Source organism: Schistocerca serialis, chromosome 3, assembly GCF_023864345.2.
Source record: "Schistocerca serialis cubense isolate TAMUIC-IGC-003099 chromosome 3, iqSchSeri2.2, whole genome shotgun sequence".
In the NCBI taxonomy this organism is placed as follows: domain Eukaryota; kingdom Metazoa; phylum Arthropoda; class Insecta; order Orthoptera; family Acrididae; genus Schistocerca; species Schistocerca serialis.
Window position 1 is genome coordinate 111,573,948 of NC_064640.1, and position 17,574 is coordinate 111,591,521.

General features: G+C 40.2%; 1 protein-coding gene across 3 annotated transcripts in view; it reads left to right on the forward strand.

Moving 5' to 3' along the window:
* Positions 1-17,574, forward strand: part of LOC126469796 (cyclin-dependent kinase 17-like) — a 205,977-nt gene that overhangs the window by 54,883 nt on the left and 133,520 nt on the right. For all 3 annotated transcript variants that reach the window (XM_050097050.1, XM_050097049.1, XM_050097052.1), the window contains one exon: positions 16,125-16,205. In XM_050097050.1, coding sequence (XP_049953007.1) covers positions 16,125-16,205 — 81 coding nt within the window. The remainder of the gene's footprint in view (positions 1-16,124; positions 16,206-17,574) is intronic.

A 17,574-nucleotide genomic window follows, 5' to 3' on the forward strand; every position in this document is an offset into this window, starting at 1 on the left:
TCTGCTGTGGACTGTTTGTCATCCAAGGCTTCTGGCTGGAAGTCTCCCCGGACTGGAACTCTACTTTGTTTGATATGAGAGGGCCCTTTTTTTTGGTGCTGTTTGCTTACTGATGTATATGACAGCATCGTTTTATAGCCACAATTTGCAGCCATTTAGCATGAAATCAGTTTCTCAATGTGTATGACTTCTTTGTGGAGTCACAAAAGCGGTTTGCACTGTACCTCTCTAAGTTAAAATGCTTACTGCTAATAGGACAAGGAATTCTGCCTTATGCAAGACACTTTTTCAGTTTCGTTTTACACAGACATGGTTCAGCACTTTTTGCACTATCTTCAGTGGGTTATTTTATTTAGCACAAAAAGTGCTGAAATGTGTCTGGGTACAACAAAACTGAAAAGGTGTCTTGCATAAGGCAGAATTCCTCGTTCTATTTTCATAGCAATCGTGGACATAAGAAGTACTGCATCAGCACAAGATGATTATTTATTGCTAATATTCATATTTAGACGATTTGTCTCTCTCTCTCTCTTTTTTTTTTTTTTTTTTTCAACCGTTTGTGATTCGGTCAAAATTTCTTTTGACATTCATCCATTACTGGCTTGAGTGGTATTTATTTTTCACAAGGATTCCCACTTCACGATAAGCTCTCTCTTGTCTGATGATGTCCTTTCTATGGAATGTATGTATCATTAGCACAAGAACTCTTAAAAACTGGTCTTGTGCAGACTCCTTTCCTAATAATCTTTCTTTGTTCTACAAGCACCATGGGGCATATATGTTAAACACTGTAGTATTGGAGCCAGGTTACTGTATCGGTTTTTCTTTTCATTTGCCTTTCAGCCAACATTAAAAACTCACAACCAACAGTGGCCTGATTGTGGGGCTAGAGGTTCCTTGTAATATACTTTATATTCCATGTCTTCTAAGATTGGGCCTTCATCAGACCCTTCAGATGAAATGTACACCATTTTATCTGGTGACTTGTTTGCCATATTACTTGGTATGTGCTTCTTGGTTCCTTATTTGCTCTATGGGGAGTGTCTTGGTTGTGTTTCTAAGGTATCACTAACTGTAGTGAGTATGTTTCAGGTATGATTATTACTTTGGTCATAATTGTTCTCTCTCAATTTTTGACACGGAAAGATGGCAGGTTTAGTGGTAGATGTTCTCTCGCTTGAAAGAACTGCATGACACACACGCATACAAGAGCATGTTGAGTCCATAAATGCACCATCTATGTCTCCGAATACACAATTTTTGCTATGATATTTCTCACTGCAAAGACAACAGATATAACAAAAATTAATAGCTACATGAATTGGCACATTTTTCTAGCCTCGGGCTGGTGTACACATTTACTCTTCTCTATTTCTTGGATCTTTTTGTCTTTATTATAAACCAGAATCCTTGCTAGTAGCTGAATGTTAGCTTGAAAAGATAATATACTTCTGGTGACAGTTATCCTTTGCCCGACCTGTGCTACTTCGATAAATCAAGTAGCAAGACCCTCGCAAACAAGTGTGGTATCGCTAATTCTTTTGGCATTTGAAGCTCTGGAGATGATTTGGGATGTGTGAACCAACCCGTAAGCAGATAAATCAAGGCTTAATATGTTCAGCCAAAACTGCTGAATTGAATGTCAGAATGAATGTGGGGTATTTTCGGGGTTAATGGTCATCAATTTGTTATATTTAGCACTTGAGAAACGGCACCTTGCTCCCATACTATATGTAGTTTGACAGGAGCCTACATTGTTACGCCCTTGAATGATATGACCCGATATCTTGAATTAAGAATTTTGTGCAATTTTGCTACAAAGGGATATGTGCTACTCATCTCCCCATTCAGAATTTGCCGTCACTACTCTAGATATCACATTGTTCACAGACAGTATTACATTCAGTCGCATCTTAACTCGTTTTAGACAACTTATTGTTTTCTGTATTCACTTTTGTGCTTTACCCTTTCATGCAAATTACCACGCCCAAAAAGAGTGGCCCAGATGAATATAAACTTAGATTATGTGTAGAACAGTGTGCCAATGTGACTCATTGACATGAGATGGCACAATATTAATGTGTGAGTGAGTTTGATTGGGGCAGAATCGTCTGTCCACATCTTGTGCATATGTCACATTGTTACATTTTGGCTCATATGGCATGCTGCTACAACAGTAATCTGTGTGGAAGCAACAGACTGTGATAAGTGAGTAATGGACAACGCCGTGTGGCTACAACATGCAATGATTCCTGTCTTGTCCACATGTCAGTAATGCACATTACAACTTTGTCCAGTTACTTTGGGTTGATACTAGAGCACAGCAACAAATGTGAATCTGTCTTTGTTGATGGTTCAGCACTGTCTGTTGTGGACATGCATACCATTGTGTTAGATTTCATTGTCTAGAAATCAAAAATACTTCAAACTGTAATGGACAAATGAATGTCATTGCTAACATTCGCCATTGCAAAATGTAGTACTTTGAAGGGGTGCCACTTTGTCCTACCCTACTTCGACACTCCTGTATGTATTTAGACATTACAGGAATCAAAGTTATGTGCCAGTTTGTGCCATAATAGGCAAACAGTATGTGTGATGTCATGGAGCTCTATGGGATACAATCAGTGATCTTGACTCCTATCACAGAATGCTGCATCATGGAGGCTTTGTAACTCTTAGGTACAGCCTCTCTTTTGGACAGCTCTGTTCCAGATGGAGGCATAAAATGTTCAAACTTTCGTTGAAATATTCTAAGTAATACTGGTACCACTGTTTTCTGTGCCTACATATTTTCTTCAGATGCAGGCATCGAAAATGTTGGGGATGTGGTTGGTCAATAATACCGGGTGATCAAAAAGTCAGTATAAATTTGAAAACTGAATAAATGACGGAATAATGTAGATAGAGAGGTACAAATTGACACACATGCTTGGAATGACATGGGGTTTTACTAGAACAAAAAAAAAAAAAAAAAAAAAAAAAAAAAAAAAAAAAAAAAAAAATACAAAAGTTAAAAAAATGTCCTACAGATGGCGCTTCATCTGATCAGAGTAGCAATAATTAGCATAACAAAGTAAGACAAAGCAAAGATGGTGTTCTTTACAGGAAATGCTCAATATGTCCACCATCATTCCTCAACAATAGCTGTAGTCGAGGAATAATGTTGTGAACAGTACTGTAAAGCATGTCCGGAGTTATGGTGAGGCTTTGATGTTGGATGTTGTCTTTCAGCATCCTTAGAGATGTCGGTTGATCACAATACACTTGCGACTTCAGGTAACCCCAAAGCCAATAATTGCCCGGACTGAGGTCTGGGGACCTGGGAGGCCAAGCATGACGAAAGTGGCGGCTGAGCACATGATCATCACCAAACGACGCGCGCAAGAGATCTTTCACGCTTCTAGCAATATGGGGTGGAGCGCCATCCTGCATAAACATCGTACGTTCCAACAGGTGTTTATCAGCCAGGCTGGGGATGATGCGATTCTGTAACATATCGGCGTACCTCTCACCCGTCATGGTAGCAGTTACAAAACCAGAATCACGCATTTCCTCGAAGAAAAAAGGCCCGATAACAGTAGATGATTTTTTCTTTTTTTTTCCTAATAAAACCCCATGTCATTCCAAGCATGTGTGTCAATTTTTACCTGTCTATCTACATTATTCCATGGTTTATTAAGTTTTCAAATTTATACCGACTTTTTGATCACCCGGTACTTTCAGCATAGTCCTCCAGCAACCAGTGGTGATGCTGTGTAAACTCATATAAAACAGTGTGAAGGCTGATTTCTCAGGAACATATCTAGCCTTTGTTTGATTCCTCGCTGCAAATTTTAAAGACTCTGTTACCTAATCTGTGGTATGCACTTTATTTCATTCATATAGATCCTTCAGAGTGGTTGTAATTCTCACAAAAACCAGTGTGAATAGGATACTGACAACTCATTAATGGTCCCACCTGTGTTTTTCTGATGAGAAAAAGAAAAGAAAAAAAAAGAACTCACAATTTGAATCCATTTGTCTTGGTACTTATAACGGATCCTTGTTTTATCCAATATATGCTTAGGAAATTACCTTGTTGAGTTGGGTGTTTGTATTTACCAAGAATCAACTCATCCTGTTGGGAGTAGAAGAAAAAAGCTGTGTAAGAACCATCTTGATCCCCCAGATAACTGTGGAAATGTATATCAGCTCAGGTAGGTAGTCCTGTGTGTGTCTGAGGAAGCCTAATGTGACTCAGGGAAGATAAGTGCACTGAGTTTGCCAGTTAAGATGTGTTTCACCTCAACATCCATATACCGTAATAGCATGTAGCTAACATGGAGGTTGCATCTATGTGGTATAGATGCTTATAACAACTTCATGATCTATGTGGTAAAACCAAGGTCTCTACTCACCAGTGTTTTAATATCGTGCCTAGTGGTGGGTGCTGAAGCATTCGCAGAGGACATCTGGCACTGATCAGACCCGCTCTCACTTACAAATGGCATGTTCATCACACTTATACCCAGACAGAACTAAGTTTCCTGATGTACTCATCATTTAGAAATACTTCAGGAGTGGTTGAGAAACGTGCATGTGGTTTGAGATTCTGCCTAAAAACTGTTGATATTTGTTTCATGAGCATTAAAATGTGGTCCAAGGCAAGGCAGATAAATCAGCAGTAATAGATCGTGCACTAGGGCAGGGAAGCCATGAAATTGATTTCTCAGACACTGTTGTTTTACAAGATATAATAATTACTCTCCTAGGATGTGCAGAGGCCATAGAAATATCAAATCACAAAAACAATTTCAACAGAAGAGGAGGAGGAGGATTGAAATTAGACATGGTGTGGGAATTAGCGTTTAATAAAACAAACTGTGCCAGCTCTTCCCCACAAATCCATTGCATACATTGGCATGACTCTGTGATCTTAGGCAGGAGTCTGATGACATCACAAAAAAACTCTTGTGTGGATGCATGTAAACAGTTTGGCTTTCTGAGTTGTTAAAGCCTCCGATGATGTGTCCAGCGTTGGAAGACAGCACATTACGCAGAGAATTATGCCTTGAACAATGGCCTAATGCCCATAATACAAATATCAGCAATATTGCAGATACCGGCCATGGAAGTTTGCCTTCTGAATTGTGTTACGTTTATGTTTTAGGGTTTGTGTGCATAGTTCACTGTTTCCATTTGACATAAGTGTGTGACAAATACAGTGTAATGACTCTACTACAAATGTCAATTATTAACAATGACACCTTCCCTATCTTCAAAAAATCTGCAAATGAGGCTGCATTATAAATCTAGTAAAAAGTAAAAACCTCATTCAACTTCATAGCCACTCTGATACCTCCTTGCATGCTATCCTGACTCTCAAAAACCCTCAGATTCTGTTCTTTGACTTCTTGTCATTTTTATTTCTGATTATTTTATGGAATCTTTTCATACATTTTCAGTGTTGATATAGGTTACTAGAAAGTTGAATGGAGAGGTTTGAGAACCACTTTGAAATAGATAAAAAATGCTTATAATTCAGGAGTGGAGTACTGGAAGTGGTGTGTCATTTGACTAAAGATATCTACAATAAAAAGGATATTTCAGTAAATGCCAAGATCAGTTTTGCATCAGTTCCCAATGCAAATGAGTAATCGCTAAACACAGCCAAGTTCATTGTGAGCTGAGAACTCAATAAATACCAGTAAAAATAGCCAGAAAATTAATGTTGAGAGCAGGGTTGGTATTCGACTACTTTACGAGACTGAATTGCAGCTCCTTGCATAGCCCTTTTGCTGTGAGTGATGGGGCCCATATGAAATGCTGCACATGCCTTTGGTGGGGACACCTGTCAATCACAAGCAGTAATGCCTCTGAGTCACTATCGATATTGGACAGCAGCGAGGATATTAGGTCCCTTCCCCCTGAAATTGGCACTTAGGTCTGAAAATGTTCCAGCTCCTTTCAGTGTTGTTGGGGTGGGGAAGGGATTGGGGGGAGGGGGGGGGGGGGAAGTTGGGCGGAGTAACAGCACTCTACACCAACAGAACCATGGGCTTAGGGTTGGCCTTCTCAAGCGACCTAGCCGCGAACTGCGGGGGCAGTGCACCGGAGGTAACAAGCTGCACCAGTACAACCTGGAGACAGTGAAGATGGCAATGCATCAGAGGCAGCAAGCTGCACTGGTACAACCTGAGTGAGGGAAGGTAGGGTCAGAGAAAATGGGTTTGTCTCCACAGACTCTGAAACTGTGATCCCCTCGCTGTCCTGCTGACAAGCGGAGTTGCAGGGTAGAGGTTGTACTGGCTCATGAGGCAAGACCAAGAGGCTTCGCTGGTGACAGCTGTAGTGTCCTATCTGGGGAGCAGAGGCAGAGTTTGGGAATGCCAGTTGCAACTAGTCTAAGCAGGAACTTGTTGCAGAGGTGGGTCATTGGATGTGCCTGTATGCAACATCAAACAACTGAGTGTCCCTGTAGCCTGCGAAAACCCCATAGATGCACCCTGGATACCAGCTGAGTGTGCGTGCCCAGTTACAAGTGCCCCATGCACAGGCAAGCCTGTATGCAGGCTGGGCACAGTGCTTGGGATGCTGGAATTCTAAAAGGGTGCAAAGTTGATGCAATATTCATCTGGCCTTGAACCTGTTGACTGTGGTGCACTTTGTACATTTTGAGGGATCTGTGCAGGGCATCCTTGGCACATGACATTTGTAAAGTGATCAGCATCTGAGTTTTGAATGTGTGGAAGAAGCTGTGCAGTTGTCAGTTGGGAGCTCTAGTCGACACCAGGTGGCAAGTCACCTGGCGAAAATCCTCTCGAGGGCATGGATGGTGACATTCGTTTCACATATGAGAAGTTAGAGAGCATGTCCCCAAGCTGCCACATAGTTCCCTTAAATGGCCCAGCAAAATCAATGTAGACCCTCTGCCATGGGTGGTGGGGCTGGGGACATGGTGGGAAACGTGAGCAGGAGTCGCCTGATTGAGGGAGCAGGCATTACAGGAGTGGCACACACATTCAATTTTGGCATTAATGGTAGGCCAGTTGACGTGCTGCCAGGCCAATGCCTTCATGCATGTCATCCCCCAGTGCAAAGGCAGCAACAGGCAGATTCCATATTCCCAGACATCCGGAAAATATTTGACATGGTGCCTCAGTGCAGATTGTTAATGAAGGTCCGCAGAAGTGCCCCAGGGAAGTGTGATAGGACAGCTCTTATTCACTATATACATAAATGATCTGATGGACAGGATTAGCAGCAATCTGTGGCTGTTTGCTGATGATAGTGTTTTGTATGGAAAGGTTGACCGACTGCTGAAGGATACAAAAATGACTTCAAGGTGATGAAACGGCAGTTGTATTTTATTTTATGTTTATGGTATGTGAAGTTCAAGACTCGAATGTTGATATCCCAAAGTTGTTTGATGCCACTCTCAAAAAGATTGACTTTGAAGTTTTCTGAGCACCTTTAGTACACTAAATTAATCTCGATATTTTGACAGGCAGTGTGGCTTTGTGGTAGGATGCTCGCTTGGTGAGTTGTTGGCCTGGGTTCGATACATGACCAATGCAAATTTTATAAAAAAAAAATTATATTTGGAATGAAAATTGGCTTTTTGTGTGTGATATATAATTAAGAAAAAGATGATGTTCATTTTTCATAAAAAATGACAGTTGTGTGTGTGTTAACTAGCATAATATTAACGACTTTTATATTTAAATGCTGTAGGTATTCAAACTGGGAAAAAAACCAAAATGTGACTCTAAGCAGCTTACCAATCTCTAGCATTACCATTTTCTTTTTTTCATCTTAATGTATTTTATGCTTCAGGGAGATGCTCGTAGTAGGACCTGCACCTTTGTTTAAAAATTTGGTTCGTGTGACAGTCGAACCCAGGCTGCTCTCATTTAAGATGAGCTCTCTACAACAGAGCTACACTACCTGTACAAAATTCGACCTTAGTTTAGGATATTAAAGGTACTTGGAAAATTAAAAATGGATTTTCTCGAAAATTTTTGAGAGTTGCATCGGTTTGCTGTGGACGATCAACATATGAGTTCTGGACTTCACATACCATAAACATAAAAAAAATTCAAAAATCTGATTGCTGTGTGGGCTTCTTGGAGAAAATACCCAGTTAGTGTGATGAATGGCAGCTTGCTGTAAATGTAGAAAAACTTAAGTTAATTCAGATGAGCTGGAAAAACAATCCTGTAATATTTAAATGCAGTATCAGTGGTGTATCACTAAGGCAAACGGTAGACTTTGATCTATTGGGAGTATTTTAGGAAAGTGTAGCTCATCTGTAAAAGAGACCACATATAGAACAGTAGTGCAACCCATTGTTGAATACTGCTCGAGTGTTTGAGATCCCCACCAGTTGGGTTTATAATAAGACATCAAAGCAATTCAGAGGCATTCCCCTAGATTTGTTATGGTAGGCTTGATCAACATATGAGTATTACGAAGATTCTTCGTGAATTCAAATGGGAGTTTCTGGAGGGGAGACGTACATTTTGTGGCACACTATTGAAAAAATTTAGAGAACCAGCATTTGAAGCTGACTGCAGAACGATTGTGCTGTCTTCAACGTACATTTTGCCTCAAGGACCACAACCATTAGAGAAATTAGGGCCCATACAGAGGTATGTAGACAGTTGTTTTGTACTCGTATTTGTGAGTGGAACGAGAGGAGACAACTAGGTGTTGTACACAAACAATTCCGGAACTTTGTCCACAAAATTTTTGTACACTTACCTTTTAGTGTAGATTGCTCATTCAGACATATGCTCATGTTAGAGTTGTCCATAGTTCTTCTCATTATGAAATCTATAACTAATATGAGAAGGAATGGTGACGAAATGCATACTTGAGTGATGCCTGTCAGAATAGTAAAGAAAAGGGTGTTCTCATCTTTTGTTCTCATACAGGAACTCGAATCTATAGATACAGGGTTCTGAAAACCTCAATGAGATGGTAAGGAATTCCTTTTAGGCCTACAATATTCTGCAAGGATTCTGTCAAATGCTTTTCAAAAACTGATGAAATTTGTGTGCAGTGCACAGTTGAATTTTGTGCACTGTTCAGTTATATTTTGCAGAACAAATGTATGTTCAGAGCAGGATCTCCAACTTTGAAAGCCAGCCTGTTGTTCTCATAGTTGACAGTCTGCTGCTTCTTGTATCCTTTTCTAGAAGAACAGGGCAAAAGACTTCGCTTGGTTGTGAGAGAAATGTGATATCTCACCAATATGTACATTCTACATGTACATATTTACTCCACAAGCCACCTTACAGTGTGTAGCAGAGGGTACTTTGTGTACCAGTGCCACTTCCCACTTTTCCTTTTCCAGTTGCGGATGGTTCGTGGGAAGAACAATTGCTGGTAAGCCTCCGTGTGGGCTCTAATGTCTCTGATTTTATCTTCTCTGTCTTTGTGTGAGATATGTGTAGGAGGATGCAATATATTGGTTGACTCTTCTAGGAATTTACTCTCTCAAAACTTTAACATACACCTCTCTTGCAGCGTCTGCCATCAGAGTAGGCTGAGCATCTCCACGACACTATCGGCTTACTAAATGAACCTGTATCAAAATGTGCTGTTTTTTGTTTGGATCGGATCTTCTCTGTTTCGTCTATCAATCTTATCTGGTATGGATCCCAGATTGCTGAGGAACATTCAGGTATTGGTGGAACGAGTGTTTTGTTAGCTAATTCCTTTGCTGATGGACTACATTTCCTGAGGATTCTTCCACTGAATCTTAGTCTGATGAATGCCATACATGCAATTAATTTTATGTAGTCATTGCACTACAAATCGCTCCTTATGCATACTACTAGATATTTTTTGAAAGAACTGCTTCCATTGACTGTTCTGCAATTGTGTATTCATACAATAAAGGACCTTTCTGTCTGTCTATTCGCAGTACGTTACGTTTGTTTATGTCGAGGATCAATTGCCACTCCCTGCATCAAGCATTGATCCTCTGCAGGTCTTCCTGCATTTTGCTACAATTTTCTGACATTGTGACTTCCCTGTATACAGTAGCATCATCTGCAAAAAGCCTCATGGAAAACTTCCGACATTATCTTTTAGGTTATTTATACACTGATAAGACAAAAAATTATAACCACTGCCCATCGCAACATTGGATGCTGCCTGGTGTGGTTGCAGGCACGTGAGGCGGTAACAAAAGTAAGCAGAGCAGACATGGACAGGGAATCACCCTAGCAGTGATATGAGCTGCAAACAGGGAAATCCATTGAGATAAGCAACTTTGACAAAGGGCAGATTATTAATGTGCAGAGCCTGTGATCGAATATTTCATAAACGGCGAAGCTGGTTGAATTCTCGCGTGTTACTGTCGTGAACACCTATGGAAAGAGGTAGGAGAACAGTGAAATGACCAGTAGGTGCTAAATGGTGGGGACCCTCATGACTCTTCACAGAACGTGGGGTTTGGAGCCTTGTTGGCCCTGTAAAGTGGGGTAGATGGTGATCTGTGTCATCTCTGCTGAAAGAGCACAATGCTGGTGCACACACAAGTGTTTCAGAGCACACCGTTCATTGTTCATTGTTGAACATGGAGCTTCGCAGCAGACCACCCCTCTGTTTTCACATGTTGACCCAGCATCGTCATTAATTACAACAGTGGGCATGGGACCATTGAGATTCAACCGTTGATTGATGGAAATGTTCGGCTCTTCAGGTGAATCAAATTTTTGATACACTAGGTCGATGGTCATCTCCACAAAAACAGAATCGCAGCTCGAAGCATGCAGCGCACCACGGACACAGTCTGGTAGGAGAAGTATTATGCTATGGGAGACATTCTCCTGCATTTGTATGAGACCTGTGGTAGTATTCGAAGACATGTTGGCAGTTGTGAACTACCTGCATCCCTTTATGTTTGTTGTCTTCCCCGATGGTGATGTCGTCTTTCAGCATTACAATTATCCATGCCCTGTAGCCAGAACTGTGCTACGGTGGTTTGAGGAGCATTGTGATGAACCCATATTAAAATCTTGGCAACCAAATTCACCTGATGTAAATCATATTGAACTTATCTGGGGCGCTATCGGGCGCCATCACCACATACGCAAATCAGCAGCCCATTATTCACGCGAATTACACGAGCAGTGTGTAGACATCTAATGCCACGTACTTCCACAAAACTACTGACGAACTGTTGGATACCTGATACACAGAATCAGTGATGTGTTTCATTCCAAAGACGGACAAACAAGCTTTTAAGCAGGTGGTCATAATGTTTTGGCTCTTCAGTGTATGCATTGTGAAAAGTAGTGGTCCTATAACATTCCCTTGGAGAACTTGTGAAGTTACATTTATATCTGAAGACTTCTCTCCATTCAGAATGACATGCTGTGTTTTGTTTGCTAGAAACTCTTGAATCAGATTGCACAGCTGGCTTGATATTCCATACACTCAAATTTTGTTCATTAGATGGCAGTGCAGCACTGTATTGAACACCTTCCAGACGTGAAGGAACACTGAATCTACCTGGATGCTTTTATCTGTTGCTTTCAGGATGTCGTGGACAAACAGAGAAAGCTGCGTTTTACATGATTGTTGTTTTCAGAACCCATTTTCATTCCTACAGAGATTTTTTGTCTCCTGAAATGTCATAATGCATGAACATAAAACATGTTTTACTAATCTACAACAGATCAGTGTCAGGAGTATAAGCCTATAAGTTTAGTGTGTGTTTGGTGTCCCCTCTTGAAAATGGGGATGACTTGTGCTTTTTTACAACATTAGGAATGCTTTGCTCCTCAAGAGACTTACGGTACACTGCTGTTAGAATAGGAGCAAGTTCTTTCACATACTCTATGTAGAACCAAAATAGTATCCCATCAGGTCCAAAGGCCTTCCCTCTGTTGAGTGATTTCAGTTGCTTTTCTATTCCTTGGTCACTTACTTCAGTACCTGTCATTTTTGCAACAATTTAAAGGAGAAACTACAGTGCAACCTTTCTCTGTGAAACAGTGTTGGAAAAGGATGATTAGTATTTTGGCATTTTCTGTGTATCCTCTGATTCAGTGCCATTATGGTCACAGAGTATCAGGACATGTGGCTGCTATCCATTTACCGATTTAACACAAGGCCAAAACAAAAGGATTTTCTGTCAAGTTTGTAGATTGAATTTTACTTTCAAATAAATTGAACTCTTCGCACATGGCCCTCCTTATACTAATTTTGGCTTTATTAAGTTTTGTTTGTCAGTGAGGCTTTGGCTATGTTTAAATTCACAATGAAACTCTCTCTGCTTTTATAGCAGCTTTCTAACATGGTGGGTCTCCTCCATTCCTCACAATTTTGCTCATCACATGCCTGTCTAAAGTGTATTGTACAACGCTTTTGAACTTTATCCATTAATGCTCAGCATTGTCAGCTATAGCAGTCTTATGATCACTGATTCTCTGTTCTATGCTGAATGAGTTGAAAAGTTCAGGTCTGTTTATCAGCAGCATGTCCAAGATGTTACCTTCATGATTCAGTTCTCTGATTAACTGCTTGAGGTAATTTTCAGATATGGCATTTAGAACAAATTCACACGATTCTCTGTCCCTAGTACCTGTCCTGATCACTTGAGTCTCCTAGTCTATAGTTGGTAAGTTGAAATCTCCACATCAAACTATAACACGACAGGAAATACACTAAATATTTTCCTAGTTTCCCCCTGTGACTGATCCACCTTAAACATTTGTCTTTACCCATATCTGAACTAAACCCACTAGTTACTATCATATTTTTTTATTGCTATAAATGTGTATCCACTACCAGTGTTCAGCCTGTCTTTGCAATACACATTTCAGTCCTAATTTAGAATTTCATTGTTGTTGATGTCTGGTTTCAGCCAACATTCTGTCCTGAGTATTGTGTGGGCAGGGTTACCATTTATGAGTGAGACTAGTTTGGGAACCTTCCCATGGATGCTTTTGCAGTTAACTAATACTTTATTAACGTTCTCTGATCTGCAATGATGAGTGCTACCATTTCTGGACTCAGAACTCATCTTATTGGGCCTGTGGAGGGATTTCTCTATCGTAAAAACTTTACATATGCACGCAGCACTTACTCCATCTCTTTGGTAGCTGCGTCCTGCATGTCAGGCATGGCTGACCCATTAAGGGGGGTCTACGTTTCTACACCTGATAGCTGAGGTCAAGAAATCCACATACAATATTATCACAAAATTGTCTGAGCATTTAAGTCTTCCACTCGGCTCCAAGCCAGTGAACTGCAGTCCATTCTGGGGATGATAGCAAGGTTAGACCTCTTCACCCCATCAGCCAACTGCCTGTAGGAACCAAACATGGCCTCTGAACTCAGGCAGCAGGCATCATTCTTGCCAATACGAGTTACAATTTGCACTGTGTGCACCCAGCCCACATCTCACATCTCAGATTGCATTTTTATCGTTTCATGGCTCAATAACAGGAAATATTAGCTAGCTCCTGAAGAGACATAAAACCAACACTGTCTTTAGGTCCCCAGCAAAGATCTTGCAAATAAAGAATCTGGTGAAAGATGATGTGGGCCTCAGAAAACTTGGAATATACTGTATGGATGTGGGTGGCTTTATGTCAGCCAGACTGTCCACACTGTTGAACACTGGTGCATAGAACATTAAAGGTGTTTCTGCCTATGCTATCCCAAGAAATCAGCTGTAGTGGAACATGCACTTGAAAACACACTGAATTAAATTCAACTGGACTTCTATTATTAAACGGACCAACAGTTTCTGGGATAGTGTAATAAACGAAGCAATGGAGACAGCACAAACAGTAGAGATGGTGGACTGTAACTGAGTACAGCCTGGCATCCTGTGATTTAGGAGTTGAAGTGGGCACAATGGTTGCACCACCAAAACATCACCATAGATGGTGTGGGACTGAGCACAAGTGACATCACTGGCAACAGCGTGGATATATAAGCACGGTAGCAGCATCCACATAAAGGTCAATCACTTGACAATGGCACAGGAGATCTCTGCCAAAAGCTCATGGGCAGTTAACCACTCGTCGCAGCTTGAAACCCAAGAATATTTTATTAATGAATATCGCTGTGAGAACATGCATTCATTCTAGCATACACAAGTAAAATATGAGGTACAATTCACTTCATTGCTGAAGTATGTGAGAAATAGAAACTAAACTAAGTTACTGTGTATTAGCAAACTGCAAGAGTTCCAGTTATGTTCTCTCAGCTCTGTGATAACTGCTACACTTAGATTTTCTTTCTTCAGTAGTTCAACAGTGGTGTCACACCTTTAGTCTTTTGGAACTTGCCTAGTTTGCAAAAAGGTATTGCACAGTTTAGTAAGGTGGTGAATTAAGAGTGGATCTTGACATTTTGGAATTTCAGCTGAGATTGGATCCAAACCAGCTGCTTTATTGTTTTTAAGTTCTCAGATTGCTGCGCACACCTCTTCATCTGTGATATCACTTTTTTTACTAATAGCTCCATTTTTGGCTCATTTTTGATTAAGCATTAAAACCATTAACATAGAAATACACTATCTGATGAAAAGTATCTGGACATCCCTACCTAAAGTGGGAATGACCACTGGATGTCATGAGAGGTGGACCCACCAGTATAAAGGGAGATGGAGAGTATTGTGTCTTCTGTAGAGAAGCAGGAACACAGAGTGGTTGGTCGGGATGGCTCACTGCCTTTGGACATGGACTAATCATTTGATGTCACCTTAATATGTGTTACCGGACAGGATCCTTCAAGCATTGTGGAGAGTGGTTGTAAAAAAATCACAAGAAGCCAGCAGAAGGAATCACTCGTGTGCTCCAAAGTGCTGCTAGCAGTTCAGCTGATACAATGGATATGCATAGGGAGTTAAAAAAATGGGGTACATTGTTTGAGCAGCTCCTCATAAGCCATACATTTGTTTAGGGAATGCTAAGTGATGTTTGAGGTGGTATAAAGGGCAATACTACTGGACAGTGGATGGCAGGAAACAAGTGATTTAGAGTCTTGAATCTTGTTATACACTGGCAATGCAGTGGAAGTGTTCGGGTTTGCCGAGTACCAAGTGTGTGTTAACCTGCCATCATGTGTAGTACCAACGATGCATTATGGAGGTGGTGTTACCGTATGGGCTAGTTCTTGTGGTTACGGTGTGTTTGCTTATTGTGGTTAAGAAATTGCAAAATGTGGAAGGATATTAACATATTTGACAGTGTTGTGAGCTCTGTAGGGTAGAGGGGAAATTCAGAGGCAATGACTGTTTCTATCAGAGATGATAACTGTTTGTGTCAGAGACAATGATTGATTGTATCAGCATAACAGTGCATCATATCATAAAGCAGCATTGTGAGGCAATGGCTTGTGGACAATAAAATTCCTGAAATGGACTGGCCTGCCCAGAATCCTAAGTTGAAGCCAATGGATCACTTCTTGGATGAGTCAGCACATTGACTTCTCTCCAGGCTGCAGTGTTTAACAACACTACCTTCTGTGGTTTTGGTTCTTGGGGAGAAATTTACTGTCATTCCTCCACAGACATTCATACACATCACTGAAAGATTCCCTAGCAGAGTTATAAGCAGATGTTATAAAGATGAAGGGCAGACACACCCCATATTAATGTGCACTAATAGGTGATGGGACACTTTGGATCAAATAACATATTTAACAATTAATGACTCAGATACAAACAACAATACATTATAAAAATGACAGACTGATAGTGCATTGACAAGAAAAAAGTAGTGAAAAGTGTTAGGCTTTCCAATTTTAATTGATTTCTAAACTTTACTTTTTTCATTTCATGGCAAATTTAATGGCAATGAAAGTTATAACAAAAGATAAAACAACCATAAAATTACTGGAAACAGTGGAAGAAACTGCCATAAAATTACCGGAAGCACGTGGAAGAAGACTGTTTTAAGAAATGGAACATTCAAAATTGCAAATAAACACAGCTAACATATTTTAAAATTTGCTTTTTCTAGTGTTTCGTGGAAATGCCCTTTATATGACCATTGAGTTCCAAATAATATTGGTTATTATAGTACTAAGATTCACTTTCCGAATGTTATTGCTCAATTAGCTTTGTTTATACATTCAGTTTTACATATTTCTGTGTGATTAATTTTTAGGTGTTGTTTCTGGATTTTCGGAATTCAACAGGAAGCTTTCACTGTCACATTCTCGAATTCTGGAACCAACGCAGCATGGAGGTAAGCACAACACCAGGTTTCACTGTTTGTGTTTTGTATTTGCACTTTCTTTATGTAGTCTAAGATCGTCACCATTATTATTTGATATTAGTGGCAAGTAATCCTCCAGGTACATATTCCTTATTGGAATTTGTTTAATATCATCATAACCTATACATTTGACAGCTATTCCATTGTTAAATAACCTTCCAACTGCTCATTAGTAAACAGTTTAACCACAATTGTACTATGACATCCTGATTATATGTGATACAAACTTGGAACACTCATAATGAAATACAACAATTTTATGAAAAGCATTCATCATAACAGGAGACGTTGAGTCGCAGAGAGGCACAACAAAACAGACTGCTATAAATTTTAGTTTTTGCCCAAAGGCCTTCTTCTGAAATAGAAAACATACACACATTCATACAAGCACATCTCATGCACGCAACGTCTGTTCCTTTCCACAGCCCTCATTATCACACCAAGGATTTCTGGCCACAGTATGTCAGATTGCCGAGTCACCCTATTTGATTCATAGCCAAGGGTTATGCTCTTTGGGTCTTGAAGGTACACCACTCACACTCCTCAAGTGATGTAAATCTCATTTTTCTTTGTCCCTGGAGTCTATGGTGAACCTGCAAGATAACTTTTCAAAATAAAGTCCCAGCAAAAATGCAATTCCCCATAGTATAGAAAAGGCGAAAATGTGAAACTGACACAGCTGCAAAGACTGGTTTTCTCTCTTGGCAGTTTCTAAGACAGTTATTTTGTAGAACTGTGGTAAACCATCTACAAGAAGACAGACCATTTAATTATTTAATTGAGGAATTCAAAGGGGCTTCAGGGAAGATATATGGTTGAGATGAACAACATGTTCAACAATTCCATATATTTCAAGAAAATAACTCTGTGCTCAGGTAGACATTTTTTTCGTAGAGGAACACAGAGTGAAAAACTCAGTAACTAATCTGTCAGATGCTCATGAATGTGACATTGAATATAAAATCTCAGAGTCCTTTTGTTTGACAAGGAGATGGGGTCTCCCATCTCCCTCTCTTGTTTAACTAATAAGCAAAGTTATTATAGAATAGGAAAAAAAGGCTTCAGAACTTATAAACAATGGACTTTGTGTGTGAGAGAAAGAGAGAGAGAGAGAGAGAGAGAGAGAATGAATCAGTGTTCAAAGCTTAGCCTTTACTGATAACTTAGAAGTTATTGCTAATACTAAACACTGTGTTTAATGGCACAGTGGTTAAGGCACTAGACTCGCATTCGAAAGAAGCAGTTGTTCAAATTGCCACCTGACCGTACAGTAGCAGATCTTTTCATGGGAAACCACCCTTTCAAACAGGTATCATCCTTGCATAATCTGAACTCATGC